A 27,532-nucleotide genomic window follows, 5' to 3' on the forward strand; every position below is an offset into this window, starting at 1 on the left:
CTGGGGACAGATACGGGTTAGGGGTGTTACACTTGGTCTTCCACTGTCTACACTCTTATCACTATTTATACATTGCTAAACTTATTCTTCCACTGTCTACACTCTTATCACTATTTATCCCTTCTTGAATGTTAGAATTCGAATACATATAAGACTATTCCAATTATTAGCACTAAAGTATTAGTCCATACTCCATCTACGATTATCTTTTTAATTTATCTTCGATGATGTTAGTGGAATGCACTTAATTTAGGTTAATTGATCCACCCCAATACAGAATAAAAATTACTCTTGCATCCCCTATTTCGAGTCTACAGAACCTTAAAAGTAGTTTAAAAACAGGTAGGGACTAATTTAAAAAAATTCTGGAAGTTTAGGAAATAATTACAAAAATTTTGATACAGGGGTCACACGCCTATGTGCCTCACACGGTTGAGACACACGCCCATGTCTCAGGCCGTGTAATAATCGAAATAGGGACACACGCCCATGTGTCCAGGCCGTGTGACTCTCGAAGTTGGGACATACGGCCATGTCCCAGCCCGTGTCCTTTCCCATGTAACTCATTGACTTGGGTCACACGCCCATGTGTGTTGCCCATGTGTGACACATGCCCATGTGTGTGGCACACGCCCGTGTGGCTAGGCTGTGTGCAACTAAAAGTACCTTAAAGCTCAAGTTTACCAATTCCTACTTACTTGGGCACTAAGCAGTTCAATTACCAATCATTTAACCTATTCAAAACATGATTAAACATGCCCAAAATACACCAAATTCACCACCTAATATGCCTAACCAATGTACCCTCATTGGTACCACATTTTATATGTTCAAATACATCAACAACACATCAAACATTCAAGACTTTCATTCATATCATATTTACCATATTTGAACTAACTATCAACTTTCAAAGTTACCAAATATGAAGCTAAGCACATACCAAGAATTATGCTAAGCTACCAAACTTTAAATTATCACATACCAAAATATAAACTAGGCTAACATACTAACATAGCCTCAACCACAACCATATACACATTTAACCATCATTTCACTAGCAACTAAGTTAAAATCTTATAAACAATATCAACAAAAGACTTCCTAGGTACATGCCATTACAAAATGAAATATCATCACATTTGAGCTCGGGATTTGTGATTTGATACTGAGTCGGCAATTATTCAAACAGTACCTAGCCTATGCATGGAAAACAAAATCACACGTTGAGTAAAACTCAGTGGTATTTTTATAACTCGAATAATATAAACTTGATATAAGTATTTAAAATGCAAAATGCAACAAGTAAGCTATGTTCATCTGTTTCAATTCAATAGTATAATTTTTGTTCATTCCTTATTCACATCTACTAAGATTTTCACATGTTCGAATATATAAGTATATATCAATGGCATTTCATCTCATGCAATGGCATGATTCATATCTTTGATCAATACTTGAATTCATTTCACATCTCAATCCATCATTTCATATCTCATTTCTCATCTCATAATCATTTCTCATATTTGTCATTTTAATATTTTCTCATCTCATATTCATTTCTCATCTTTGTCATCTCAATATCAATCACATAAATAATTATTTTACCTTCCCCTATTAACACGACATAGACTCAGAGGGATACACGGATCCAACCAACACACCAGTTTGGCACCCAATGCCTCATCGGATAAATTCGAAGTAATAACTACACCCAACGTTATATAAATTGACACCCAGTGTCTCATCGGTTAAACCAAAGAAAATTGGCACCTAGTGCCTCATCGACTCGAGGTCGAAGTAATCGCTGAACTCTTCCTATCCTATGGCATGCCATCTATATCCGACTCAGCCCGATACAGTTAATAGGGATTTATTTCACTTTTCAATACAACCAATGTCTCAATTTCATGAATGTATATCATCACATATAAGCATATATTCAATTTGATAATAATCACATTTTTCTCAATACACATATATTGATAATCAATATATTTCATAATATACAAAATCAATCCATTTCATTTCTACTTAATTCATATTATAGAAACACAAACCGTGATTTTCGAGCTATTCAACATCGATTTTATCCTTCCCCTTTTTACTCGAGGATTCTAGTACGACGTTAGCTACGGAAGAAACCAATTAAATCACATTAATATTACACATTTCAACTTCACATTAAATTTCAATTTTCACACTATATTTTGCTTATTCTTCAATTTAGTCCCTAAACTGAGACTAATTAAAATTTTCACAATTAACTTCATATTTTTATACTAATTTCACTCTAAACCACATTTAGCTTCCTCTTTTCCAATTCGACCCCTAAATTCAAAATTTTCACAATTTAGTCCTTAGTGTTCAAAATCAACAATTAATTCCACTATTTAGTCCTTTTCCATTTCTAACTTAAAAATCTATCTATTTAATCCCTAATACTTAAACTTTTCAACAATGTCAACATCTAAAATCTTGAACAATACTAAAAATTATAATATGGATCGGGCAGCCCTAAATACTAGGACTCCAAAAATATAAAAATTATAAGTATAGGGACTAAATTGCACTAACCAATTTGAGTTCCAAACCCCTAATGTCGTGCGTTCTCTTCTCCTTTTTCTTTCTTTCTTTTGTTTAATTTGCATGCATCCACTTTCATTTTTATTTCATTTAATTTGTTTTCATTTTATTATTATTATTATAATATAACATATATAATATATATACATGAATTTACACTTAATCATATTCGGTCACCTATACACAACCATTTATTAAATGGTTTAATTAAATGGTTTAAATTGTTACTTTAGCCCCTTTAGTTTATTTCAATTTATAATTCAACTTTTAACCCTTACACGATTTAATCCCTGTACCTTTATAACTCCTAATTTCACAAAATTCACTAATCCAAAAATTAATTAGCTACCCAACTAACTTCGTAAATATTTAATTAAATATTTATGAGTCCACTTATAAAAACGGAGTCCCGAAAATACATTTTTTGACACCTCCAACTATCGAATCGTTACAATAATAATATAATAAAAATAAAATATATCTTTACCAATTCAAAAGTTTTTTTTCAATTTATGCTTTTATATATATTATAAATATATGAACTTAAACCTCATTGATTTCTTCGCTCTAAAAATAAATTTAAATATTAGTTATTAAAAATATTGCCATGAAATTAGAAGTGGAAATATAATAAGAAGCATCAATATCATAACAAAAATATGAATAAATGGAAATATTTTGAAATTGGTAATAAAATTTTCATCATGAGATATTATTATTATTATTATTATTATTATAGTTTAAACAATCATATGACTTTAAGTCTCTACACTTCGTACATTTTGAATTTAGTTCTCCAAATTTTATTTTAGAATTTAATCTTTTAGTTTTATAGATTTAAAATTTGCCTTCAAATTATATAATCGCGTAATATTTTAATTGAAAAGTTAACAATATTAATTATTTGAACTAATTAGTAAGACTATAACAAACTCAGAAATTATAATATTAAAGTATAAAGATTAAATATTAAATTTAAATAAGTATCAAAATTCAACATTAATTATTTTTTCATAAAATTAAAATAAAATAAAATTTAAAAAAAAAAAAAAGGCGCTGGTGGGTGTGTGCTATGTGTCTTAAGGAGAAACGTCTTTTGGACCTTTAGATATAAAATTTTGAGCATATTTTAAAGACTTAAAAAAAAAAAAGAACAGGTGTCAAAAAGATAAAAGGTTTTAGACACTTCTTTTATATTTAAGCATATTTTAAACACTAAAACTGAAATTATTTCATTAGTGTGGAATAGACCTGTCCATGGGCCGGGCGGCCCGGCCCGGCCCGACGGTCCGCCCGAAATATGGGAGGGTTTGGGTAAAAATATAAGCCCGAAATATGGGCTTGGGCAAAAATTTAGGCCCGTTTAAAAAATGGGTCGGGCCTCCGGTAAAATTTTTTAGCCCGGCCCGGCCCGGCCCAACCCAAAAAATATTAAATATATATCTTTTTTATTTTTAAAATATAATAGTTTTTTATTTTAAGTTTATTTACTTTCATTTCCTTGACTAGTGTTACAAAATAATAATAATAAAACATCAAGTTTGTTTTACTAATCAAATGTTAGATTTTGTTACAACAATTAATACAATTAATACAATTAATAATTTGATAAATTTACTAATCAAATGTTAGATTTTATTACAACAATTAATACAATTAATACAATTAATAATTTGATAAATTTACTAATCAAATGTTAGATTTTATTACAACAATTAATACAATTAACAATTAATAATTTGATAATTTTACTAACAATTAATTTTAATAACAATTAGTTTTAATTTTATTAAAAAAATAATTTTAATTTTAATTAAAAACGGGCCGGGTCGGGCCGAGCTCGGGCCCATATTTTTTCTCCGGGTCGGGCCTGGGCAAAATCTTAGGCCCATATTTCGGGCCGGGCCTGGCCTGGGCCTAGTAAACGGGCTGAATTTTTTGTGGGCCTGACCCGGCCCATGGACAGGTCTAGTGTGGAATCTAAAAATAAAAATAAAAAATTGTTCGTTTAGTTGGAAAGATGTTAAAATATTATTTTATTATTATTATTATTATTATTATTATTATTATTATTATTAAATCTAAAAATTTCAAAATCATAACAACTTGTTTTTGTGATATGAGGAATTAAAAAGTTTAGAGTGGCTACCGGTTGGAGGGTAGATAATATCCATCGACTATATAGTATATACGCTGTAAAAATGATTAAGAAATAGTGATTGATCTAATCTAAATTTGTTTAAAATGCATGCATTTATTATATCCCGCAATAAAAGGAATAATAAACTTGTTTAACCTTGCTATATAACTTTTGTGAAATTAAAATACTATTCAACAAAAACATGTTAGAGATAATTTATTTGTTACATTGGTACAGGTAAGTTAATTTTTTTATATATTTTAAATTTGTTATGAATACCTTATTAATTCTATCTACATCAATATTAAGTTTTGATGTATTTTAAATTTTATAGTCATTAGAAGTAGATCTCTATTTTATTTATACTTCTTATGCATATAAATAGAGACTTTAGAAAAACCTTGTAAATATTATCATTAATTAATAAAATATGCTCTCTCTTTTACTCTCTTATGTTCTTTGTTCTTTATTCTCCGTCTTTTTATTTTATAACAAAATTATATTTAAAAATACATAAATAGAATATGTGACAAATTTTCTATTCTAATTATAAAATTATATTTTCAAAACGTTTATAAAACAAATTTAAAACCTCCTTGAAAATAGATTGTAACAAAACCGGGTTTCTACTTATTTTTGGATTATTAAATATTTTAATTATCTAAAATAATAATAAAAGTACAAAAGATTTTATCAAAAGGAAAGAGAAAATAGTAGAAAGTCTAATTGAAGACCTCTTTCAAGTAGTGGCCTCGTAGACTGGTTTGACACAGGAATTCTCCTTGCATAGAAGCCTCCGTCTAAACTTTAATTATATACTAGAATGTTTTGCCCGCTTCAATTGTTTTAATTATAATAGTTATTAATTATTTATTAAATTTGTAATATATTAAAATAATTAATATGGGCTAAATTCTAAAATATAGCAAACTATAGGATCAATACTAAAATTGTACCATTATCTTAAGGGGAAACAAGAAAAGGACATGTGTCGACAAAATTACTTACAACCTTGTTTTTATATAAATAACTAATGAAATTATACCTGATATTAAATTATATAAAAATAAAGTATGAAAATTAATTCTTAAATTCAAATAAGGAGCAAAATTAAAATTTTACCTTTTATGTAATCTAAATAAAATAAAGAGTTTAAAATTAAAATTTAAAATTTAATCATTAATGTTTATAGCGGAAAAGAAAAATAAACTTTGGACAAGTGTCCAAGAATGAAACCCTAAGGCATTCCTTTTATACATAATAGTATATATATATTATGATATTTGTGTATCAATAAAATTAAGGTTAAATTCTAAAGATAATCTATATACTTAGCGATTTGTGCTGATTTATTCTCTCTACTTTTATTTGCTTAAAATTGATTTTTCTATTTTTTGTTTGTTTATTTTCAATTCCTTCGTTACCTTTGTTAAAAACTTAGGTACAATTATGAATTTAGCCCTTAAATAATTTGACCCTACTCTTTTCTTTCTCATATCAAATTATAAAATATTCAAAAAAATTAAAATTATATTTAAGAATTATAGATTGGTTAATTTTTTATAAGATTTTCTAAATATTGAAACTTAATATTAAATAATTAATCACTATATTAGAAATTAATATTCAATTACTTATGAGTTTATCCTTATATGATGCATGCACGAATGAGGTGAAACTTATTAAATTTCATTCACATAATCTGCCAATTTTCAAGTTTGGGAAATCAGCACTTGCAACGACTTTTTAGATGAGATCCAAAAATTTCTAGGTTTAGATGTCTTCATTGCATTCAAAGATCTATCTATTACCTTCAAAACACACTTTAAATCACTAGATTTTAAATTTGGGAGCTCAAGATATGACCAGTTTAGTGAAAATTACGCGAGCAGAATTTCTGAACATGATTATTACAGAAATTATGAGTTCAGGGCTTTTAGTTCGAGTTTAAATCATATTGGATTTGATTTTTAGGCTTAATTTTTATTATATATGAGTTCAATAATGTATTTATTAGGTTTTATTATTTTATTATTTATTTATTCCAAATTTTGTATATTATTTAAATACTTTAAGTTGTTTAGGAGTTTTATGTTTCTTAGTCAAACAAGAAACTTTAGTTTAAAACTATCTTATTTAAGTTAATTAGAGTTTTAGTATACTTTAGAGTTTTATTTGGATGTACTTAGCTAACCTATGTAAAGGCTTTTTCATTGTTCATTAAGGACATGATTGTTTTCATTAATAAAGTTTTCAACTCTAGAAGTTAGTTTCTTTGTGCAAAATTTCTTTGTTATGATTTTTAGAAGTAGTATTCCTCTCAATTTTCTTCAAAGAGTCGTCAGAATTCATTCTTCATCTTTCAATTTGCCAAGTATTATTTCTTGGAGTATTGATTAGAGTCTTTAATTGAGTGTTGGGATTTACATCTCAAAGGGTTTAATTGGACACTTATCCAACTATCCATCACATCTATCGGTTTATTCGATCCATCTTCCACTTTTAAAATTTGCCTATTTATTTATTATTTTGAATATTTATTCTTAGCTATTAAATTTCTTCTTTTAGTGTTTTTGTATTTTTTTGTATTTCTTCTTTTAGGTTAGATCCAATTTTTTTTTCGATTATAACAAATTGAATACAACCATTGTTCCGCTTCCTCCACTCAATTCCTTATCATACACAATTGAAACACTAATTTTCCTAATGATAAACTTTGAAAAGAAATCACTCCCTTTGCACTTTCTTCTTTCATATTCCCTCAACTCTAATGGTTTCCCGTAGTAATCGAAACTAAGGGCAAAAGGAAAGAAAGCCTTAATGTCTTTTTTTTTTGTATGATTTCCTTCGATTTTCTGGAGACTCACAACCTTCCATGAAACACTATTTCCATTGAAGGTTATTCTACGATTTTTGTTAAAAAAATACAAATTTTAATTCTTGTTTCTGATTTTGGAAAAATAAAATTCAAAAACTTTATTTTTTTTGTTCTCAATTAAATAAGGACATGCAAATCGAAAAAGGAAAATAAGTGAAAAGGATTTAGAGTAAAAAATGTGTCTATTTAAAATGTGCTTATGTATATTCTTAATTGTTCGTCTCCCCTCTCTTTTATAAATCAAATTTGGAATCCTTTTTAAAATCAAAATTTTAGATTACTTCAAAGTTCATTCAATCCAAATTCTCACCCAAGCCAAACTCCTACTTCCAACCTCTGAATTTATTTTTAATTTTAAATTTTTGTGATTTATCTTACTATTTTCTTTTCAAATATTTATAAAAATCACCTAAATGATATCATATTAACTTAAAATAAACCCTAACCTAATATTAATCTAACATTAATATTTAATATTTATCCTAATATTGTTGTAGACACTAAGAAGAAAAAGATAAAAAAAATCGAAACTCTATCTAGTCATCTAATCAAACATTGAAAAATTAAACCAAAAAAAATTGTAAATTGTAGTTAGGTATTAATTTGTTGACATGTTAAAAATGCACAAAGTAAGAATGTGGATTCAACTATTTCGTTAAAGGAATTTGATAGTGTTATTGTAAGTGACTTAAATTGTTAATAATTAAAATTAAATGATGTATTTTGATTAAAACAAAACTTTACAATCTATTTAAAAGTTGAGTTTAAATTCAATGATTTATAAGGTCAATTGCCTAATATACACATTAAATCTCTAGTAGTAATGATTAATAGTATGTTTTGGATTGTTTTTTTTATCTTTAATTTGTTGGCGCATATGAGATTTTTTTTAAAATTCTATTTTTAAAATTTTAATAATTAAAGAAAAAAAAAGGGATCAAATTGGCAAAACTTGTAAAGATTAAGGTGCTAATTTTTTTTATGTACCTAATCTTTTAACAAAGTTAACACGGAGGGATTGAAAATTAGCAAATCGAAAAGTGCACAAATCAAAAAGCACAAGGACTATTCTCAGAATTTAACCTAAAATTAAATATACTATCTGTAACATAGTGTCCAATTATCTGTTTTGTCAGGTCCAATTATCTGTTTTGTCAGATAAACCTAATCTGTGCTAAATTAGTTCATAAGGTGAAGTTGAAACGGATTTTCTTCAAATTCATAAGCCTATGACTCACGATAATAACATCCAAGTTTGATAAACATATGTAATCCTGGCATTTCCTTTTTTTTTTTTTTTTCTGGTAAAGGTTTGAACTTGAACTATCTTTTTGAGTATAATGCAACTTACATTTGTTGGTCAATCTTGGCATCTTCGCTTAACCATGATGGCAATAGTATTTTTTAAGGTTTTTATTTAGTTTCATTGCTATAGATATCGTTTATCATTTCATCAAATAGGAGGAAGATGTTGAAATTACTTGTTTTAAGAAAAGTAACAACGAAACAGCACACACACACTTCCTCCACTTATTGCATTCCAGCTAAACACAGAGTTGCAGTTTTCATCATGCTCCTCCCTAAGCCCAGTTGTTTCTTTCTTGTATTACAAGTCACTTGGAGGATAGCCAATTTAGAGCTTCACTTCTCTACCAGAAACCCAACTGAATGGAACACTGGGTGATTCCTTGGCCCTCAATTGAGCTCTCTCCTCTAGCTTTCTAATTCTCGGTGCAAGTCCACACACAAATTCCTGAGCTTCACGGCCCTCGGGTGAAAGTCCAATGAGTTCCTTCAACTTCCATCGGTCAACCAGATATTCAACTATATCAGCATAGTCCCGGGCAGTGTAAACCCCAATTCTTTGTGCGACAGACGAGTAGTGGTAGAAAAGGTTTTCATCGCTGCCATCATACATCAAGTGGGCTGGCATGGAGATTTTCTTCCTCATCATGTCAGCAAATGCCAAGACTGACCCATCAGGATCGATCTCAAAGAGCTTTTCAAGGATTTTAGTGTATGCTGTCTCGTGGCGCTTTTCATCTGCCGCAATTGAACCACATAACTGAGCCAAATTCATGTCACCATGCACCTTGGCTAACCTAGCTGTATTCCCATGTGAGATAAAAGTTGCCCTTTCTTGGAATGTTGTGTAGATGAATCCCAGATAAGGACTATTCTCCGTACCCGGATCCTATAAAATATGCAAAAGATAATTTAGAAAATCAATCAGCAGGTGGAAAACGAGCTTAATAAGGTCATGCACATCGTGAATTGGAGATTCAGAAATTAAACCGAGAAGAGGGTAAATGGTGTAGCAAAGCATCTTACCATTCCTGAACCGATCAAATACTGGATGGTCTTCTCAACTTGCCTCATGTCCACTCTCCCACACAAGTAGAGATACTTATTAAGTACATCAGTGTGTCTGTTTTCTTCGGCAGTCCAGGCCCTCGTCCAAGTTGCCCAAGAAGTAGGGCTAGCACCAGTTTCATCACGAGTTCCATCCAAGGTATTAAGCATAGTTTGGTAAGTTGGAAGGGCTTCCTCCGTGATCATATCACCAACCAACACGACAAAGTACTCATCCGGAATCTCCTTTGCCCGTTCTCTAAGTTCTCTAACTTGATCTTCAAATCCATCGGACGAAGGATCGGGAAGAAAATCCTTGGGTTGCCAACATTTATCAACTTGTTTAAGATGAATCAGAATGTTATCCCTAGCCCAATCATCCAAAGATTTAAAGATCTCAATCTTCTCAGGTGGCATGGTGTGGGAAGACTGGTGTACCAGCTTTGGAGCCATGAAAGGCCGTTTCAGATCTTCAACCCCTCTGCATCAAGTAAAACGAATTCGGAATTCAAATTATATAAAATTAAAATTGAATTTAATTAAAAATAAAATTTTATTTAATCGAACAAAAGTAAAATAGAAAAATTTAATATTGAGTTAAAATATTATCTAAATTTACCTTAATCCCGAAATATAATGAAAAATATCGATGCAAATTTCAAAATTGACTAATTTTAAGCTTTAACCCTTAGAGATCAATCCTTCTCTGTTGCTTTTCCTTAGAATAAACTAAGAAGTTAATCCTCCGACTTTAAGTTTTCATTTTAACCTTGAAAATAAAAATTTACATTTTAAACACTACCGTTAACAACCATTTTCATTTTAATCACCCTTATTTTGCATTCATTTTATTCACCCAACTCTAACAAATTTCATTTTATCGCTAATTTCCTTTTAAAAAAAAAAAACTGAGTTTTTATAAGGACTTGAAGAGATAAAACAATTTTTTATAACTTAATTCCTATAAAAACTCAAGATTTTCCCAATAAAAATCAAAGGTTTTAAAATTAAATAAATTTAAAAAATTGAACAATTTTCCCATGTGAAAATCAAGTATTTCACTGTAAAACCCAAAATTTTCTCTTTTACAAATAAAAACTAAATTTGATTCTAAAAAATAAAATAAATTTTCCGTAAAACACCAGATAGAGAAACTTAAGTTTTCATTTTTAGAAAAAAGAAAAGCTTAAGTCTACGAAAAGGTGTGTGACTAAAATGACATTGATATAACAGTGAGTGGCTAAATGAAAGCAATTATTAATGGCAGTGTCTAAAATATTTTTTTTTTCATTTTTAGAGGTTAAATGAAAATTTATGAAAGTTGTGTAGTTTAATTTTTATTTATTTATTTGTCTTTATTTCCACAATATTTGCCACCTATCACCGGCCAGAACATGGTTGCCGGAGCTGCTTTTTCGACTCGAATTGAGAAGGATTTTGGTGGGCTACCAGTGCCCAGATCTGGCCGCTAGCACGGCAGATCTTGCACCTGGAGCGCCACATCCGGCTGCTGATGCCCCAGATGGGTGCCTCGAACCACCGCTAGTTACTCTGACCCACGCCTTTTGACGACGAAAAACCCGTCAACATTTAAGTTCTTACGTTACTTCACCGGGATGCCGCGAGCAAAATTACAAAACAATATTATTTTAATAAAATTGACGACGACAAAAGAAAGGATTTCAAAGTTTAAAATTTTTTATGAGAGCAAAATGGTCACAAAAACTGTGTTAGCTACTCTAATAAAAGGTTGAATAGCTATTTCAGTCCTCCAAGAAATAACAATAAATACGTAAGACCATAAGATAATATATCACTCAATTTGATTTTTTTTTTTTTTGAGAAGCTAAGCTTGATAATTTTAGACAATATAATTTTAATATAATCAAAATCTATATGAATATATTTTAAATAAACACAAGAAAAAAAATAAAAATAACATAATTAGACACTGTAAGAATACACGAAAGACTATCAAAGACCTAAATCGGAGAACAAGACTCTTGAGAGGCATGTTAGTTAGCAAAAAGAACAAAGATCCAAATAAAGAAAACGTCTAAAATTAAAGGAAACAGGTAAAAACCCATGATTTTAACAACAAAATACGAATAAATAACGAAAGAGAAGAAGAAGAAAAAGGAGACTAACTTGGAGCGAGGTGGAAGAGTGGAGACCATAGAAACCTTGGGGGATCTAAGACTTGCCATGGGTGGAAGAGCATATGAAGGGAGTTTCTTAGTTTGAGAAGCCATGGGATTGAATTGCACAGCCATTTTTTTCCCTTCTCTTTTTTTGCTTTGCTTTGCTTAGTGACGACTGTGTGTTTGCTTAACACAGCTCGCCTTTTATTGAAGTTGTCGAGTTTTAAAATAATATGATTTGACGTTTATTTTCCTTTTAATTTTTTATTCCCTAATTATTTCGTATATAGATGGAGGGATTTTTTAATTTTACTAAGTAGTTTGAGATTTAATGATATGTCTTATTAATTTTTTTTTTAATTTTTAAATATAATTAATCATCCAGTCAGGTTATTATTACATATCTATTCCAATAATTAGATAAAATAAAATAGTTAGTATAAATTTAAATTTAAACTTGAAAAGATAAATAAATTCTTATAAAATAAGATTTCTTTAAAATAAATAAAAATTTCTTTTTCCTTGCCAAAATTAAGTTATGAAAATAATTAAATATTACCAATTAAATTAATTTATTTCTCACCCGTATTCTTAAACTTGCCTAAAAAAAGTACAATCAAACATAGCATAACAAATAATTATCTTTTATTTATTAATTTTATTTAATTAAAACTGCACTATCAACAAATGTTAATTTGTATAATCAAGTTTACGAGTATTATATAAAAGAATATTATTTAGTTGGAATTAAAAAATCCCAAAGCAAAAAATAAAACATTGTTATTCGTGCTTAAGTAACATTAAAAATCATAAATTAATTAAAATACACATATGTCAATTAATTAAATCCTATTTATATAGTTTAAAAACTTTTATGGGAGGAGAAAGAAAAATAACCATTGTATAAAATGATAACTATAATTAATGTAGTATTTGTTTTGCATGGGTTAAAGTAGTGTTTGGAAAAATAATTTTATAATTAGAGTTGAGTGTAATTATTTTTAATTATATAAGGGTGTTGTGTTTGGGTAATCATTATAATTGATAGATCCCATTGAATTGGTGTAATTATAGCATCAATTACACTTTTCAATTTTAGAGTCTGTGAGAATTAAAGTAATTACATCAAATCCAATTTTAAAAATTATTTTATACAAGTTATAAAAATTATATTACAAGCATGAACACATATGAGTATTTGTGATAATTATGAAATAAATTTTCTTATATTATAAAAATAATTTGTGTATTTCATAAAGTTATAACAAAAAAATATTATTTAAATCTTAAAAATTTTCTAAATTTATGACAAAAAATTCATTATAAATAATCATTTACATGTTATAAAAGTGTTATAATATATTTATATATAAAACTTACGTTCATGTATGAACATAACTTATTTATGTGTCCATGTTATATATTATAAAAATAATATGTTTATTCATAAAAAATGTTATAGCTTTTTTTATCATAACTTATTCATAAAATAATAATTTTCTAAAGTTATTGAAAAATTATATTATTTATAAAAAGTATTATGAAAATTTTAGACAATTTATAAAACATTTTTATAAAAATTTATATTATTTTATTTAATTTACATATTTAACCTAGCATAAGTCTTTCTCCAAATTAAGTTTATAAAAGTTTTATAATTAAAGTTATAGATTATTTAGATCATAAACCCAAATATTATAAGGTTGATGCTAAATATGCAAATATAAAAAAAGTTTTCTTACACTATATTGTAGGGTATGATATCATTTAAGAGAATGGTGTCATACACAAGCACCATAGGTAACTCACGAACTCTTTAATTTGAAACATTCAAGACTTCAAAATATGGTTGGGAAAACATTTATTATTCTAAATTTTTTTTTATATTAACATCACCTTAGTATAATATTAAAATCAAGGTTGGATCGTACTAATATGTTGCATATTTCATAACTTCAATCATATGGAAAATTAAGACGACTCATACTTCATAAAATACATGGAAGAAGAAGATCTTGATAATTTTAACAACGAGGGAGTCAAGGACCAACATATGATAATAAAAAACACATGTTAAATATTAAAGAGGAAATAACCCAAGAAATATGAACTAGAACAATTAGATAAAATTGCATATGATGTTTACTTTTCTTACTATTTTATTGGTAATCATATTATCAATTACTTTTTAGACTAACATTTTATATATATTAATTTATTTTATTTTGTGTTACATGTTTAGAAATTATTTTTATCATACTAATAATTATTTATAGTAATTAATAATTTTACAAATATAAATTATGTAACTATGTAATTAGAATTTGTATTACGGACATGATAGATAATTACAATATAATTACACTTTATTAGCCAAACATGTACAATAAATTACAATTCTTTGTGATTACAAGAGATTGTTTATTCAATTTTACTCAGTGATGTTCTAAAAGACCGTAAGAGAGTAGTGGAGTGGATCTTAACCTAAACCAGAGCAAAGCTAAAATTGCTAAAAACATTTCTTTGATGAATTAAGCATTCTTGCCAAACTTCATGAATCTCTTTGAATTTTTCTCAAAATAGAAAGATAAAAGTTCGAAATTTAAACCGAATATAAACAGTCCAGAAACACTACTTTCGTTGAGTATCCCAGATTAACTCATGAGCTACATTAACAACAATAATTTGCAAAAGTGTCTCTAGATAATTTTAGTCTTCATTTTCAGCTTCTTCTTTTTTAAATAGTTTCTAACAAAAATTTCTAGTCAATATTTTTAATTACTCTAAAATTTTAAAATATCATGATGAATTTTATTTCTAAATTAAAATATGCGAGTATACTTTCTACCAAAAAATGAAAACAAAGGTTATACTAAATTTGAATTATTTAGCAAAAAGTCCTCAATTTAAAAAAAAAACCAATTAAGTCCCTCTTTTTTTTGCACTCAATTGAGCACTTGAATTTTCAAAATGCATCAAAAAGGCCCTCAAACCTTTAAAAAAAAGCAATTAATCCCCTACTTTTTTTTTTGTACTCCATTGGTTACTTGAACTTTCAAAATGCATCAACAAGACCTTCAAACTTTTTACAAAAAAAAAAGCAATTAAACCCTTGTTTTTATTAAAATTAGAATTTTTATAAAAATTAGAATCAATAAAATTTATAAATATTATTAAATTTTAATAAAATTTAAAATATTAAAAATTAGAAAAAAATATAAAATTGTAAAAATATAAAAATTGTAAAATTTTATAAAAATCGTAAAAATTATAAAATATATAGAAATATAAAAAATATAAAATTTTATAAATTAGTTAGAAAATGATACAAAATGTAAAGAAATATTTAGTAAAAATTTTATAAAAATTATCGTACCAAAAGAAGCATTTTATATTTTTCTATAACTTTTACTGATTTTTATTTTTTATCATTTTTCGCCACACGTCACGCTGTGTTGCGACATGTGATGACTTTAATTGAAAAAAATTAGGGGTCATTAATTTTTATGGTTTTATAAAATTTTACAATTTTTTCTTTTTTTACAATTTTATAAAAAATTTCTATTTTAATAAATATTATATTTTTATATTTTAATAATTTTCTAAAATTAATAATTTTTATTTTTATAATTTTTAATTAGAGCAAGGACTTAATTGCTTCTTTTAAAAATTTTGAGGGTCTTTGATGCATTTTGAAAGATCAAGTACCCAATTAAGTGAAAAAAGATATAATGATAAGTTTAGCCCTCAACGTTTACATATTTTTCAATTTGATCCTTGTTCTTTTTTTTTTTGGACTAAATTTGACCATTAACCTTTCAAAAAGTAGCCAAATTACTTTTTTAACGAAAATGATTATAAAAAATATTTTTTTAATGGTGATGGAAACATACATGGTAGTCCATGTGTGCTTCATCTTGACAGGAACTATTTGTCTTGTATGCCCACGTCAACAAATAATTCAATAATTATAAAAAATATTCAATAAAATAAAATAACTCAAAATATAAAAAAATTATAAAAAATTCATAAAAAAATTAGCATGAAATACACGTGGATTACCATATGTGCTTCCATATTTCAAAATCTAACATTTTAGTCAATATTTTTGTTAAAAAAAATAACATTCGTCTCTTTTTGAAAAGTTGATAGTCAAGTTCAACTATTTTTAAAAGGTTGAGGGTCAAATTTAGTTCAAAAAAGAATAATGGCCAAATTGACAAAAGATGTAAATGTTAATAGTTAAATTTGTCATTACGCCTAAATAAAATGGTACTGTTACTGATCAATTTTATCACCTTGTCTCCATTGGGTTCGGTCCTTGAAATACTCTATGTTTCGTTGTAACACTTATGAATATTACAACTGACCCGTGACACTTGCAGAACACAGCGTTTCACTTCATTTTATCTGTTTGTAAAATTTTCTACTCGATGTACATACTCCAAGGCGCAATCACATGTATCACTATTGTAGTGAATGCATTTTCTTTCCATGAACAAGAATTGATTTACTCATAAATTCTAGTATGGTAAAACTTTAACGAAATTAGAAATGAGTTGAGAAAATAATTTTGTGACACCCCCACACCCGACCTGATCATCGGATCTGAGTACGTGATGTCACATTACGTTGCTAGAACAACTCAAACTAATTATAATCTTTCCACTAAATATCTTATCGATTAATGAATGTCAACATCACCAAAATAATTAAAATAAGAAACAACATAATATCAATATTTAAAATTTTAATGATTTGATGTGTTTTGGTTCGAATCATGCCCGCGAAGACATTCGTGAAACTTCGGAAGTGATTTGGGCCTTAGTGTGGAAGCATTAGGTGAGGTTGTGACATGGAAGCATGGGCTTTGTGATATCCCTACAAGCTTGGCGTGGTTGCAATGAGAAAAGACAAAGTCGTGATGTCCGGCGAGAATGTCGCGATGTCGAAATAGAGGATGTCGCGATGAAACTCATTGTTTGACTCAAAGTATCCAAGTTTCACCTATCTTTGTTGGAAAAAATCTGGTTCGAAAAATGTTTTCTTGCACAGCGGAAAAATAAAAATTTGAAAACCAAGCTGGCTTGTGATATTTACAACAATAAACTTTTCTCAAAAAGTACTCGTGCTTTGAGCGAGACAAATCCTAAACATTCCCGACTTTCAACCAAATGATCTTCTTCACAATTCTTGTACCACGAACTGTCCTGAGTGTGGGCTCGAATAATTTTGAATCAAATACAGAATCAGAAATAATTTTCTTACTTTCAGTAGGAAAATAAATCTCTTTTTTACAGAAACCGGTAGAATTGTTATTCCTGAAAAATAGAATTTATACTTAGAAATAAATTCTCACTATTTTCGGGTAGAATAACAATATCTCAAAGTTATGTTTTTAGCCCTATCAATGCCATCTATTTATAGGGAGAGGAATTGAAACCCTAATTGAATTAGTAGAATACAAATAATACCTATTTAATAGAAAAACCAATCACTAGTTGAATTAAGAGAGAGGACAACTAATAGGGTTTGCCTCCCCTCATATGTATTATGATGGGGATTTGAGCCTCTCCTATATTGGGTTCAATTATATGTGCTTCCTGAACATTTAACCCAACACTTTATAATTTAATCCAACCCAGTACAAAATTTTTTATTTCCCAGAATAAATATTATTTATTAAATTAACTTATATTAATTAATTTTCCAATTAAATAATTTTATCAACCCAATCTAATTCTATTAAACTCATGATAACTTTACCATAAAGGAATCTATGAGAAAATATATTCAATTTCTACATTCAACAAATTCACAATGACCAATTAATTTAATTCTATTGTTGGACTTCAATTATTTAATAAAATAATAATTTGAAAAAATAAATTAATTTTAGGTCATTTCCATACTTAGTGAGAAACCACATTCATTTTCGAATGTAACCCATTTCTCTAACTTAGTCATTTCTATTCATTTTTGTTAATTTGATTCAACATACACTTCATTTTTTAATTCAACGAGCTAGTGGGGTATCGATTGGACAAATGTAATTAGGGCTCAAACAATTTATAATTAATTTCTAACTTTTCTCTTATTAATTATAAACTCATTTAGTCACAAAGCTATTCGACTATAGTATCCTGACTGAGCTCTCCCTAATAACATACCATTACGAAAGCTACTCAATAAGCACTTGTCCATTGACCTTGTCATAAGTGTGTTACACTCACAGGATATCCTTAATCTCTTTGGGATAAATTTGTTCTCCCAATATGATCCTATTTTATATCATGATAACCATTACATCTTCCTTCATGAAAAGACAATTACTATCAAATAGTAATTTAATTATTCATCATAAAGATAAACGGCCTGTGACCATGTTTACTTTTCATCCATCATGTAATACCAATGAGAGGATATCATTTACCTATGTCTTAGGCTATGAGTTCCACTATTTTCAATGATGCTACATACCGTAGAAGTTGTATGTAACAGCCTGACAGTGAACATTATACTGAGTTACTATTTGGCGTGTAAGTCGATTAAGTCAAGGGTAGAAAATGAGTAAGTAAATTATCTGTTAACTATTGGGTGGCGTATTCTGTTGTTTAACTATTTGGCAAACTCTAGGGTTTGGCGGATTCTTTTGTTAAGCTATCCGCCAACCTCATGTGTTTTGGGCAAACTGGTTAGTTTGCAGTTTGATAAGGTTATTTTTGCGTTTTAGTATATAATATAGTGACTTGGTAAGTAATGTTATAGTTTAGTTAAGACCTAGTTAGAATTGAACTAGGATACTATAGATGATTAGATATTTAATTATTTCTTCTTAAACTTCTTGAGCAATCGTGGGATCCTCTGACCTTCCACTAAGTTTTGTTCCTGGTTGTTTTTGCTTTATAAGGATATCTTTAGCTAGCATATTTTTACGTTTTGATTTTGCTTATGCTTTTTCATCCTTGAGTTCTTCACTAAATTTTTATAAATTTTTAAGTTGGAATTGTTAAACGAGGAGCTTCCAGTATCTAGATGACTCCATTGTTAGTACCAATTTACTGGTAATTTCTAGTAAACCCTTATCGAAGGAATTTACGTATTTACAGTAATCCATGCATAGGTTTTAAAACTATTCGTGAGTAAAGAAACTTCCGATTCTGGGTTGCATGCAACTAATTCATACATGCATGTTAAATTTTAGTAGTTTAATGATTTGAAAGATATATTTGTCTCACTTTTAGCTCAAGAAGCTAACGAAGGTCCAAACAATAAAGGAAAAGGACATGCGGAGTAGATTACAATACTAGATTTTTTCTGGTGAGTTCCTTCTTACTTTCTTGTGTTATAAAATCCTCTTATTGTATTAATTGTGTAAGGTAAGTGTTCCCTCTCAATAATGTAATTTTTGGTGTCTAGTTATAGTGGTGTTAAACCAATGTTGTCAGTGTGAGTATGGTTAGTTCATGTTTCGAAGTAAAATACCCACCTTACTGCACGAGCCTAGTACCATCTATAAGTGAAATATGATATGTGATAAATGAGAAGGAGATATGTTTGTGATGCCTTCAGTAAGGAAGCTCGATTGCAAACTGGATAGGAAAATCACGAGAAAACATAGTCAGCTGAAAATAAATGATATGAGGAGTTAAGGGGGTTTATACATATGAATACAGTTGATTGATATAATTCTAATTCTAAATTCTGGGTCTAACGCTGGCACAAGGATGGGTCATTTGTAAATGTGCATGATCGTGGGAAGTCATGGTTAAGTTGGTGAATAGTGACCGCCCATGTGTCATGTTAAGTTGGTAGAACGAGTCAGTCTGAGTACTATGAACACCATTGGGCATATTATGATTATTACGTTTGAATCTCTCTAAAAGGTTGAATATCTTTTTGTGCCTTATAACCAGCGAAATTCTTGTATATTGTTTATGATCACACTTGGAACTCACAAAGTTCGTTTGAACTTACTTTGTTTTTTTCCTTTTAAGGCAAGTTAATTAGAAAAAGGATCTGAAGGAGGGGACTATGCCAAAGTTACTGTTGCCAGTGAGCTACTCGTTTGTTTGTAGTATCATGTATGACTTTTTGGGCGGGTGGCGTGTAGTTTTGTTTTAATCAACTCCTGTAATATTTTATATCTATCGCCTTAATTCTACTTTGAGAAAAAATGTCACTTATTTTGGTATGTCAAACTATAAAGTCTTATTGTTTATGAGATCATATTTGAATCGTCAAAATGTATTTAACCGCCAATTATGCACTTGAAACTTCGTTTGGCAAACAATCCATTTTATGTTATATATATAATCAATCAATATTTACAAGGCTTTATCCACTATTTGTTTAAACCTTGTTTTATTACCTGACGTATTTTTTATTTGATCATTTATTATTATTTAGTTTGAAAGGTACGCTATAATTTAAGTCTTAAAGAAATTTTCAAATGTTTTTGTTCATTCAATCAATTTTAAGTTGTGACACTCTATACCTGAATTTAGTGGTCCATCGGACATAGGTGTTACATTGTATACCCAATGCACCAACTTTCAGTTTCTTATTTATTTGAACTTAGGCTTTTACTTACATCAAAGTATATGAGTCACTCATACATAGTCCGTCATCCATTTAGGATATATCCATAAACATATTTAAGATCTATTCTTCCTGGGTGCAATCTGATGTACTGCCAGTCTAGTCTGTCACATCTATGTCTCTATCTTTTAGGAGTCATTCACTTCGATGCCTAACACAAAGCATCTCCCTAATTGGACTTGGTAGACAACATATGATTCTTTCAATTGGTTTGCTCATTTCTAATTAGACTAAAGACATGTTTAAGTTCATCTTCTAATACAAGTTGTCTTTTCGTATTACGATCCAACCACATAATACTGTTTAGTATTAGTTTAAACATTACACAACCAATGAGCCAATATTTGTTTCTATTTTTCTTTGCATGCAAATTGTTCATAAAAAGGAGTATATCACATCCTATTTCTAATTCTTTTTTTTATGTATTATGTTATTTTTTGTCTAGTTGCAAATCCTCCTGTCTAATCAATTTTCCATGGGAAGTTGTTGAGCCCTATTCCTTCGATATTATGTAAGTTTGGACGATCCTCCGTCTATAATATTCTCTCATTTATTTTTATATATATTCGATAACGAAAATACTAACCATTCGATTTATTGGATATTATGAAGTGCTATTCAAAAATCCTAGATCCATACCCCCACTTTTGGAAGTGTGCAATTGTACAATCGATTTAGTAAATATTTCACCAAATCGTAAATTGAGGATTATTCATTAAAATAACTTATTCTAATACGATATGAATTTTTATATGTAAGGATTCAAGATTTGATCTCTTCCTTTAGAAGTTGGAAATGGAGTCGTTGTCATCGGATTTGCGAAATCAGATGTAGGGATTTTCCTTGATAAAATATATGATATTATTTTTATTCTAAATATATATATATATGAAAAGATTAAATAATTATTTAATAAAATTTCTGAAAAGTGAAAATGGGTGAATACACTAAGTATTCATATAGATTGATAAAATCCGATAAAAATGAGGATTCCAAGTAAGTGATTCAAAACTTCAGATCTGTGATGTTTGTTTGTGATTATGTGATTATGTGATTTTTATTTTTTTTAAATTCAAGCAAAATTTACTCAACCTTTTTCATGCAAAAACCGTCTATCCTTTACATGTAACTCCTTCTCATCATTTTTTTCATAACTCCACACTTTGAATTTTGAAAAGATGAAACTCCCAAATTTATTGTGCATTACTCTTCCTAACTCTTTTGTCTCCTTTCTTGATTGCTTTGTTGGGAGCTTACCCTTGGTGACCATCCACTCCTCCTTCTCTCACACTCTCATTCTATTTTCTTTTCATAAATTTTTTCTCTTTTCTCCTCCTTGTGTCGCCCATATTGGTTGCTCCCTCTTGCATTTTTATTTCATTTTTGCCTAATTTTCCATCTTCAACCTTAAACACCACCTAACAACCACCAAATCACCACCAAACCATCACCATACAACCACCACTCCACCACCATTCAACCACCGTAACATCACCACATTAAACTGAACCAATATTCAAATTTCACTACACAAAAACACATTTCTTTACTTGTTCTTTTTATCTTCTATTTGTAATTTCTTTGATTATCTTTTAGAAAACTTCATTTCTTTTCTTCTATCAAAATTTCTAAATTCTTTTTGGAGTTTTGGAAACACGAAAATTTACACATTTTTACATACTCTTTTTAACTTAAAATCATACAGCTTTGATAAAATTCTTGTCAAAAAAGTAATTATTTTTTACAAAATAATTAAAGTGCACTTAAAATATGAACATGTTGAATTTTATTTAATTTTATAATTAATTTTGATGAATTTTAGTTATTTTCGATAGATTTGCACAAAGGGCGAAAAATGGATCGGTAAACACTGTTAGAAACACAAAACCGAGAAGCAATTTGAAGTATCAAGGTGAACTAAATTTCAGCCTAAGACGGTCCAAAATTATATGTATGAATTCATAATATAATTAATTTTAATTTATATCCAATTTAATTTGGGTTAATAAATTATTATTAATTAATTATGAAAAGGTGGTCTAGTTGAACTGAACCGACCAAGAAATGGATAGCCCAAAAATAGTCCCAAGAGCTTACCCAAATAAGCTTATTAGCTGATTATTTAAGCTTGCAAAGAGGCCCTTGAAGACTTGTTCAAGTTGCATTCAAACCCCTCCACAATTGGTGGCTTTATAGATTTGCCCCAAGCTTAAATTAGCAAAGTTGAAACTATCAACCTTGCCACATGTGTGGCCGGCCAAGGGAGGGCTCTTTGGCTAATAGTTTTAGCTATTTTTAGTAGCCCTCCTCAGCTATAAAAACCCCCTTAGGCTGGTCATTTTAGAAACACACCTCAAGCAATCACATCTTTCCTCTCTTCTCTCCACTTTCTCTCTTCTTTCCATTCCAAAATTTCCTTACTCTTTTGCCGATTTCTCCTTTTGGGAAAAGGGCATTCATCAGCTATTTGGAGCAACAATTAAGTGTTCATAGTAGCTGGTCGACGAGGACAACGGAGAAGGAAGAACGGAGCAACAAGTCAAGCCGCGAAAAAACACCAGATTTGATTCTTGTTCCCTATCTCTTTAATTTTTGTTGTTGTTATGCTAAACTTATCTATGAATATTTATGTTGTTGGAATGGTTAATTTAATCAATTTATCTTGAATCTAATTCGTGTTAGGTTGATTGCATTTCATTTGTTAAAACTATTGAAATTGCGTTTATGTTGTTGTAGGCCTCGGTAAGATGGTTGATGAAGTAAAATCATGACTAAGTTATTCTTGCATTAAAATTGTTAGGTAACTAATGAATTAATTATTTAAGTGGATTGAAATTGTAATTAATGGACACAGTACTTAATCAGTGCATGTTTAATCATCTAAGGTAGCTGAGGGTTAGATTAGCAACGGTATCTGACGATACGTTTGCCTTGCATAACTTGCAAGATTATTGTGATTAAAATGTTTCAAGGTAAGGATGCTTTATTACCTCACATAGTCTTTTATGTGCTTATTAAATCGAGTTAATTGTTTGAATTGACATAGGGATATATACAAGAGAGTATTTTGATTTAATAAGTATGTATATGCAATAACATATTTGCCTATTAAGATTTGTTTAATCGGTTGAATTGCCATAGGGATATAGTCAAGAGATAAATAGATTTTGGTAGGTGAGTATGTTCATAAGTTAGCAAATTACCGAGTTTTCGTGAACTTATTCGTAACAATATAAACATGAGTTTAATAATTCTAAGTTAAGAAATGTAATTAATCGAACACAATTATGTCATCTTGATTAAAATCATATTTTGAAATCTTCAATTTGAGATTTATTTATTTAGTATAGTCTATCTACAGTAGTCTCAGTATATACTACCTATAGCAGTTTCAGGATATACTATAAAAAATAGTTTTAGAAAACTTACTGGATCGACGCTGGAGACTCAGTGTTCCACACTTTCAGTAAAAACATTTAGAATTCAGTTCTCAAAAATCACGTCTTAAAAACCCATATCCACAGTCGAGTTTTGTAACCTGGCACTGATACCACTAAATGTAACACCCCAAACTCAGCCTAGACGTTATGACTGAATCTGGAGATGTCACATGGTAGTGTTTTTCAAAAAAAAATAAAAATAATGAGTTGTTGTCAAAAACCTCTTACCTATATAACCTCTTAACAATATCTTATGTTAACTCAGGACGTGACGTTCGTTTCAAAACGTAATTCATAAAGTTACTCTCTTTCAAAACGTTATTAATTTTCAAAACGTCACTTATTGCAGAAGCATTTTAAAACAGTTGCATATTTGAGGGAATTTTGTTAAAACGTTTGGTTCTTTTTGAAAACTCGATTATCCTTACTACTAGCAGTTACAAATCAAATCAATTAAAAATCCCAAATTCAAAACATAAGTCCAAAGAGGCCATGATATAGTAAAATACCCCCAAAATAAATTCAAAATTATAATTGAGTACTATGTCGAATTAAATAGGTCGTGTGGCCACCGTTGAGTCCTCCGTCACATCGATTCGCTTATGACTAGGGATTACCTGTACAGATAAATTAGAAGTGTGAGTTTACGAAAACTCAGTGTATAATCCCATATACAAGCCGACAGAATGCAATCACAATCTGGGCCTAAGCCCTTTTTTAGTTTTAGATCCAGTTTCAGTTAGGGCTTTAGCCCATTCAGTACAGGTGCAGTCATGCATTGGGCCTTGGCCTATTACAGTATCAGTAATCAGTACAATATCAGTTATACAATCACAAAATCCTACCCAACCAACCTCTACACTCCATCTCCGTCCAACCCTACACTCCATGTAGGGAATAATCAACCCACCCATCCCTACACTCCAAGTAGCACCGAATGCGACACTATACAGTATTATGCAGCTGGGCTGCTAGTAAGTTAGGCTCGAAGCCTTTCAGTACACTTCCTCTGATCAATATAAACCCATACTCATGCTATGCATCATACAATCATGTCATGCCAAATCATGGTATCATGCATACATTCAGTACAGTTTAATAGCATGCTCAATATACAATCATAAATATATATATATCGTACATGGATATAATAGTCATTCAGTCAATTAGGGATCTAGGTAAGCTTACCGACCCTACAGTAGGTCCACAATCGACTCAGGTGACCCGTGCAACCTTAGCAATAAAACAGCGAAAATGGGCTTACAAGCCCATGATATTCGCCCATGTGGCCCACATAGCCCGAATTGCCCTTGGTCGTGTAGATCACATGGCACGGCCCAATTCAGTCTGGCCTGTGTATCACACATGGCCAGCCTCATCAATCAAACACCCATGTTTGACCACATGACCAACCACACGACGGCCACACGCCCGTTTGGCGTCGACAACCTCACTTTTTTACTTTTCACCATTTTCTGTTTACAGTGTTACGGTTACACACCTGGTTTTGATTTGAAGCTAAAGCCACCACGAGCACTCCAGAACCTATTATTGACCAGTATTTCGCTCAATTAGTCACTTAAACAATGAAATTAAACTTAACCCCAAAATGGAAAAGTTATCTTTCAAGCGAAAAACCCTTACCTTATAAACTACGGACGCTTCCCTCTATAACTCGGCACTAGCACAATCCCTCACACCAGATTTTCAGCTATCAACACAGTTAAACAAAGGTTCCCCAATTAATAACTTAAAAAAACCAAAATTTTATAGCACCATTATCACTTGCCGAACGAATCTGACTCTATGTTGCGCAATATGACGATTTGAAAACAACGTTGAAAAGGGAAAGGAAGGAAAAAGGTGGATTTAGTAAGAGGGAGGATAAAATTCGGCAGTAAAGGAAAAATAGAAAGGAAAATGGCAGAGACTTTTTGCAGGAGAGAAGAAAAATAAATGGGCAACTCCCAAATCCCCTATTTTGCTCCCACTAAACCACATTCCTTATAACTAGGTAACTCCCAAATCCCCTATTTTTAGTCCTCAAATCTCTCCACATGACCTCCCCACTCAATCCAAACACCCCAAACCGTCCAGAACCTCCCACACATCTCAAACACTCAGTATTTTACCACATTTCAAACTCCTTCACAGCACAAGAACAAAAAAACATCCCCATTGCAGTTACAGAGATTCGAACTCAAAACCCCCAGCACATTGACACCCCACTTAACCACCAGACTAGCAGACCCATTCTGACATATTTTACCAACATATATTTATAAGCCTACTGATTAGAGAAAGGGGTTTATTCATTTAAAAAAAAAAATCTCCCAAGCTAAGGCTTGAACTTGGGACCTCTCAAACACTTCCTAGAACACTTAACCACTGAAGCAGACATACAATTGTGTCACAAACATACGAAAAATTATATAAGAGATTTTGGGGCGTTACAATGTAAGTTTGGACGATCCTCCATTTACAATAATCTTTCGTTTATTTTTATATATGTATATTCAATAAGGACAATAACAACCATTCGATTTATTGTATATTATGAAGTGCTATTCAAAAATCCCAAATCTATACCTTCACTTTCGGAAGTGTGCAATTGTACAATCGATTTCATAAGTATTTAACCAAATCATAAATTGAGGGTTATTCATTAACATAACTTGTTCTAATATGGTATGAATTGTTTATACGTAAGGATTCAATATTTGATCTCTTCCTTTAGAAGTTGGAAACAGAGTCACTGTTATCGAATTTGCGATATCAGGTGTAGGGATTTTCCTTGATAAAATATATGATATTGTTTTTATTCGAGATAAATATATATATATATATGAAAGGATTAAATAATTGTTTAATAAAATTTCTGAAAATTTAAAATGGATGAATACGCTAAGTATTCATATGGATTGATAAAATCTGATAAAAAGGAGGGTTCTAAGTAAGTGATCCCGAAACTTCAAATCTGTGATGTTTGTATGTGATTATATGATTTTTATGATAAACGTTATATTGTATGATTTCTTAATACTCATGATATATGATCTATGGTGATATTTGTTATGCATGTATTATAAACATGACATTGATTTATTGATATTCTGTTTCGCATGTTGAGCATGCTATTATTTTGACTACGATTTGCATGTTAAGGAATCTATTATTTTAATTCTGATTCGCATGTTAAACGTGCCCACTATGATAAACCGTAATAAGATCTAATTCGCACGTAAAGTATGCCTATTGAAATTCTGTCCTGTATGTCATATCACATGCATGGGGTTGGGATAATGTTATACGGAGGAAGATTGTGATAGTTTAATAATCTGCAATTTATAGTGGCTTGATCAAAAAATTCTGTATCTGCCAGGATATATGCATT

The 27,532-nt window shown here is 29.7% G+C and overlaps 1 protein-coding gene across 1 annotated transcript; it reads right to left on the reverse strand.

Moving 5' to 3' along the window:
• Positions 1-8,858: 8,858 nt before the first annotated feature.
• Positions 8,859-12,288, reverse strand: LOC105793956 (stearoyl-[acyl-carrier-protein] 9-desaturase, chloroplastic). Its single transcript, XM_012622875.2, has 3 exons — positions 12,105-12,288; positions 9,936-10,437; positions 8,859-9,798 (listed from the first exon to the last, which is right to left on the reverse strand). Exons 1-3 carry the CDS (start codon positions 12,227-12,229, stop codon positions 9,238-9,240), a joined length of 1,188 nt encoding a protein of 395 aa, XP_012478329.1. The 5' UTR covers positions 12,230-12,288; the 3' UTR covers positions 8,859-9,237.
• Positions 12,289-27,532: the final 15,244 nt, after the last annotated feature.

This window comes from Gossypium raimondii, chromosome 3, assembly GCF_025698545.1.
Source record: "Gossypium raimondii isolate GPD5lz chromosome 3, ASM2569854v1, whole genome shotgun sequence".
NCBI classification, from domain to species: domain Eukaryota; kingdom Viridiplantae; phylum Streptophyta; class Magnoliopsida; order Malvales; family Malvaceae; genus Gossypium; species Gossypium raimondii.

Excerpts from the sequence above, each read along its gene's own strand:
- LOC105793956 (XM_012622875.2), bottom strand. The coding sequence starts at position 12,229 with ATGGCTGTGCAATTCAATCCCATGGCTTCTCAAACTAAGAAACTCCCT. Across the intron at positions 10,438-12,104 it reads ACTCTTCCACCTCGCTCCAA|AGGGGTTGAAGATCTGAAAC; the intron begins GTTAGTCTCCTT and ends TACTTGATGCAG. Across the intron at positions 9,799-9,935 it reads ATTTGATCGGTTCAGGAATG|GATCCGGGTACGGAGAATAG; the intron begins GTAAGATGCTTT and ends CATATTTTATAG.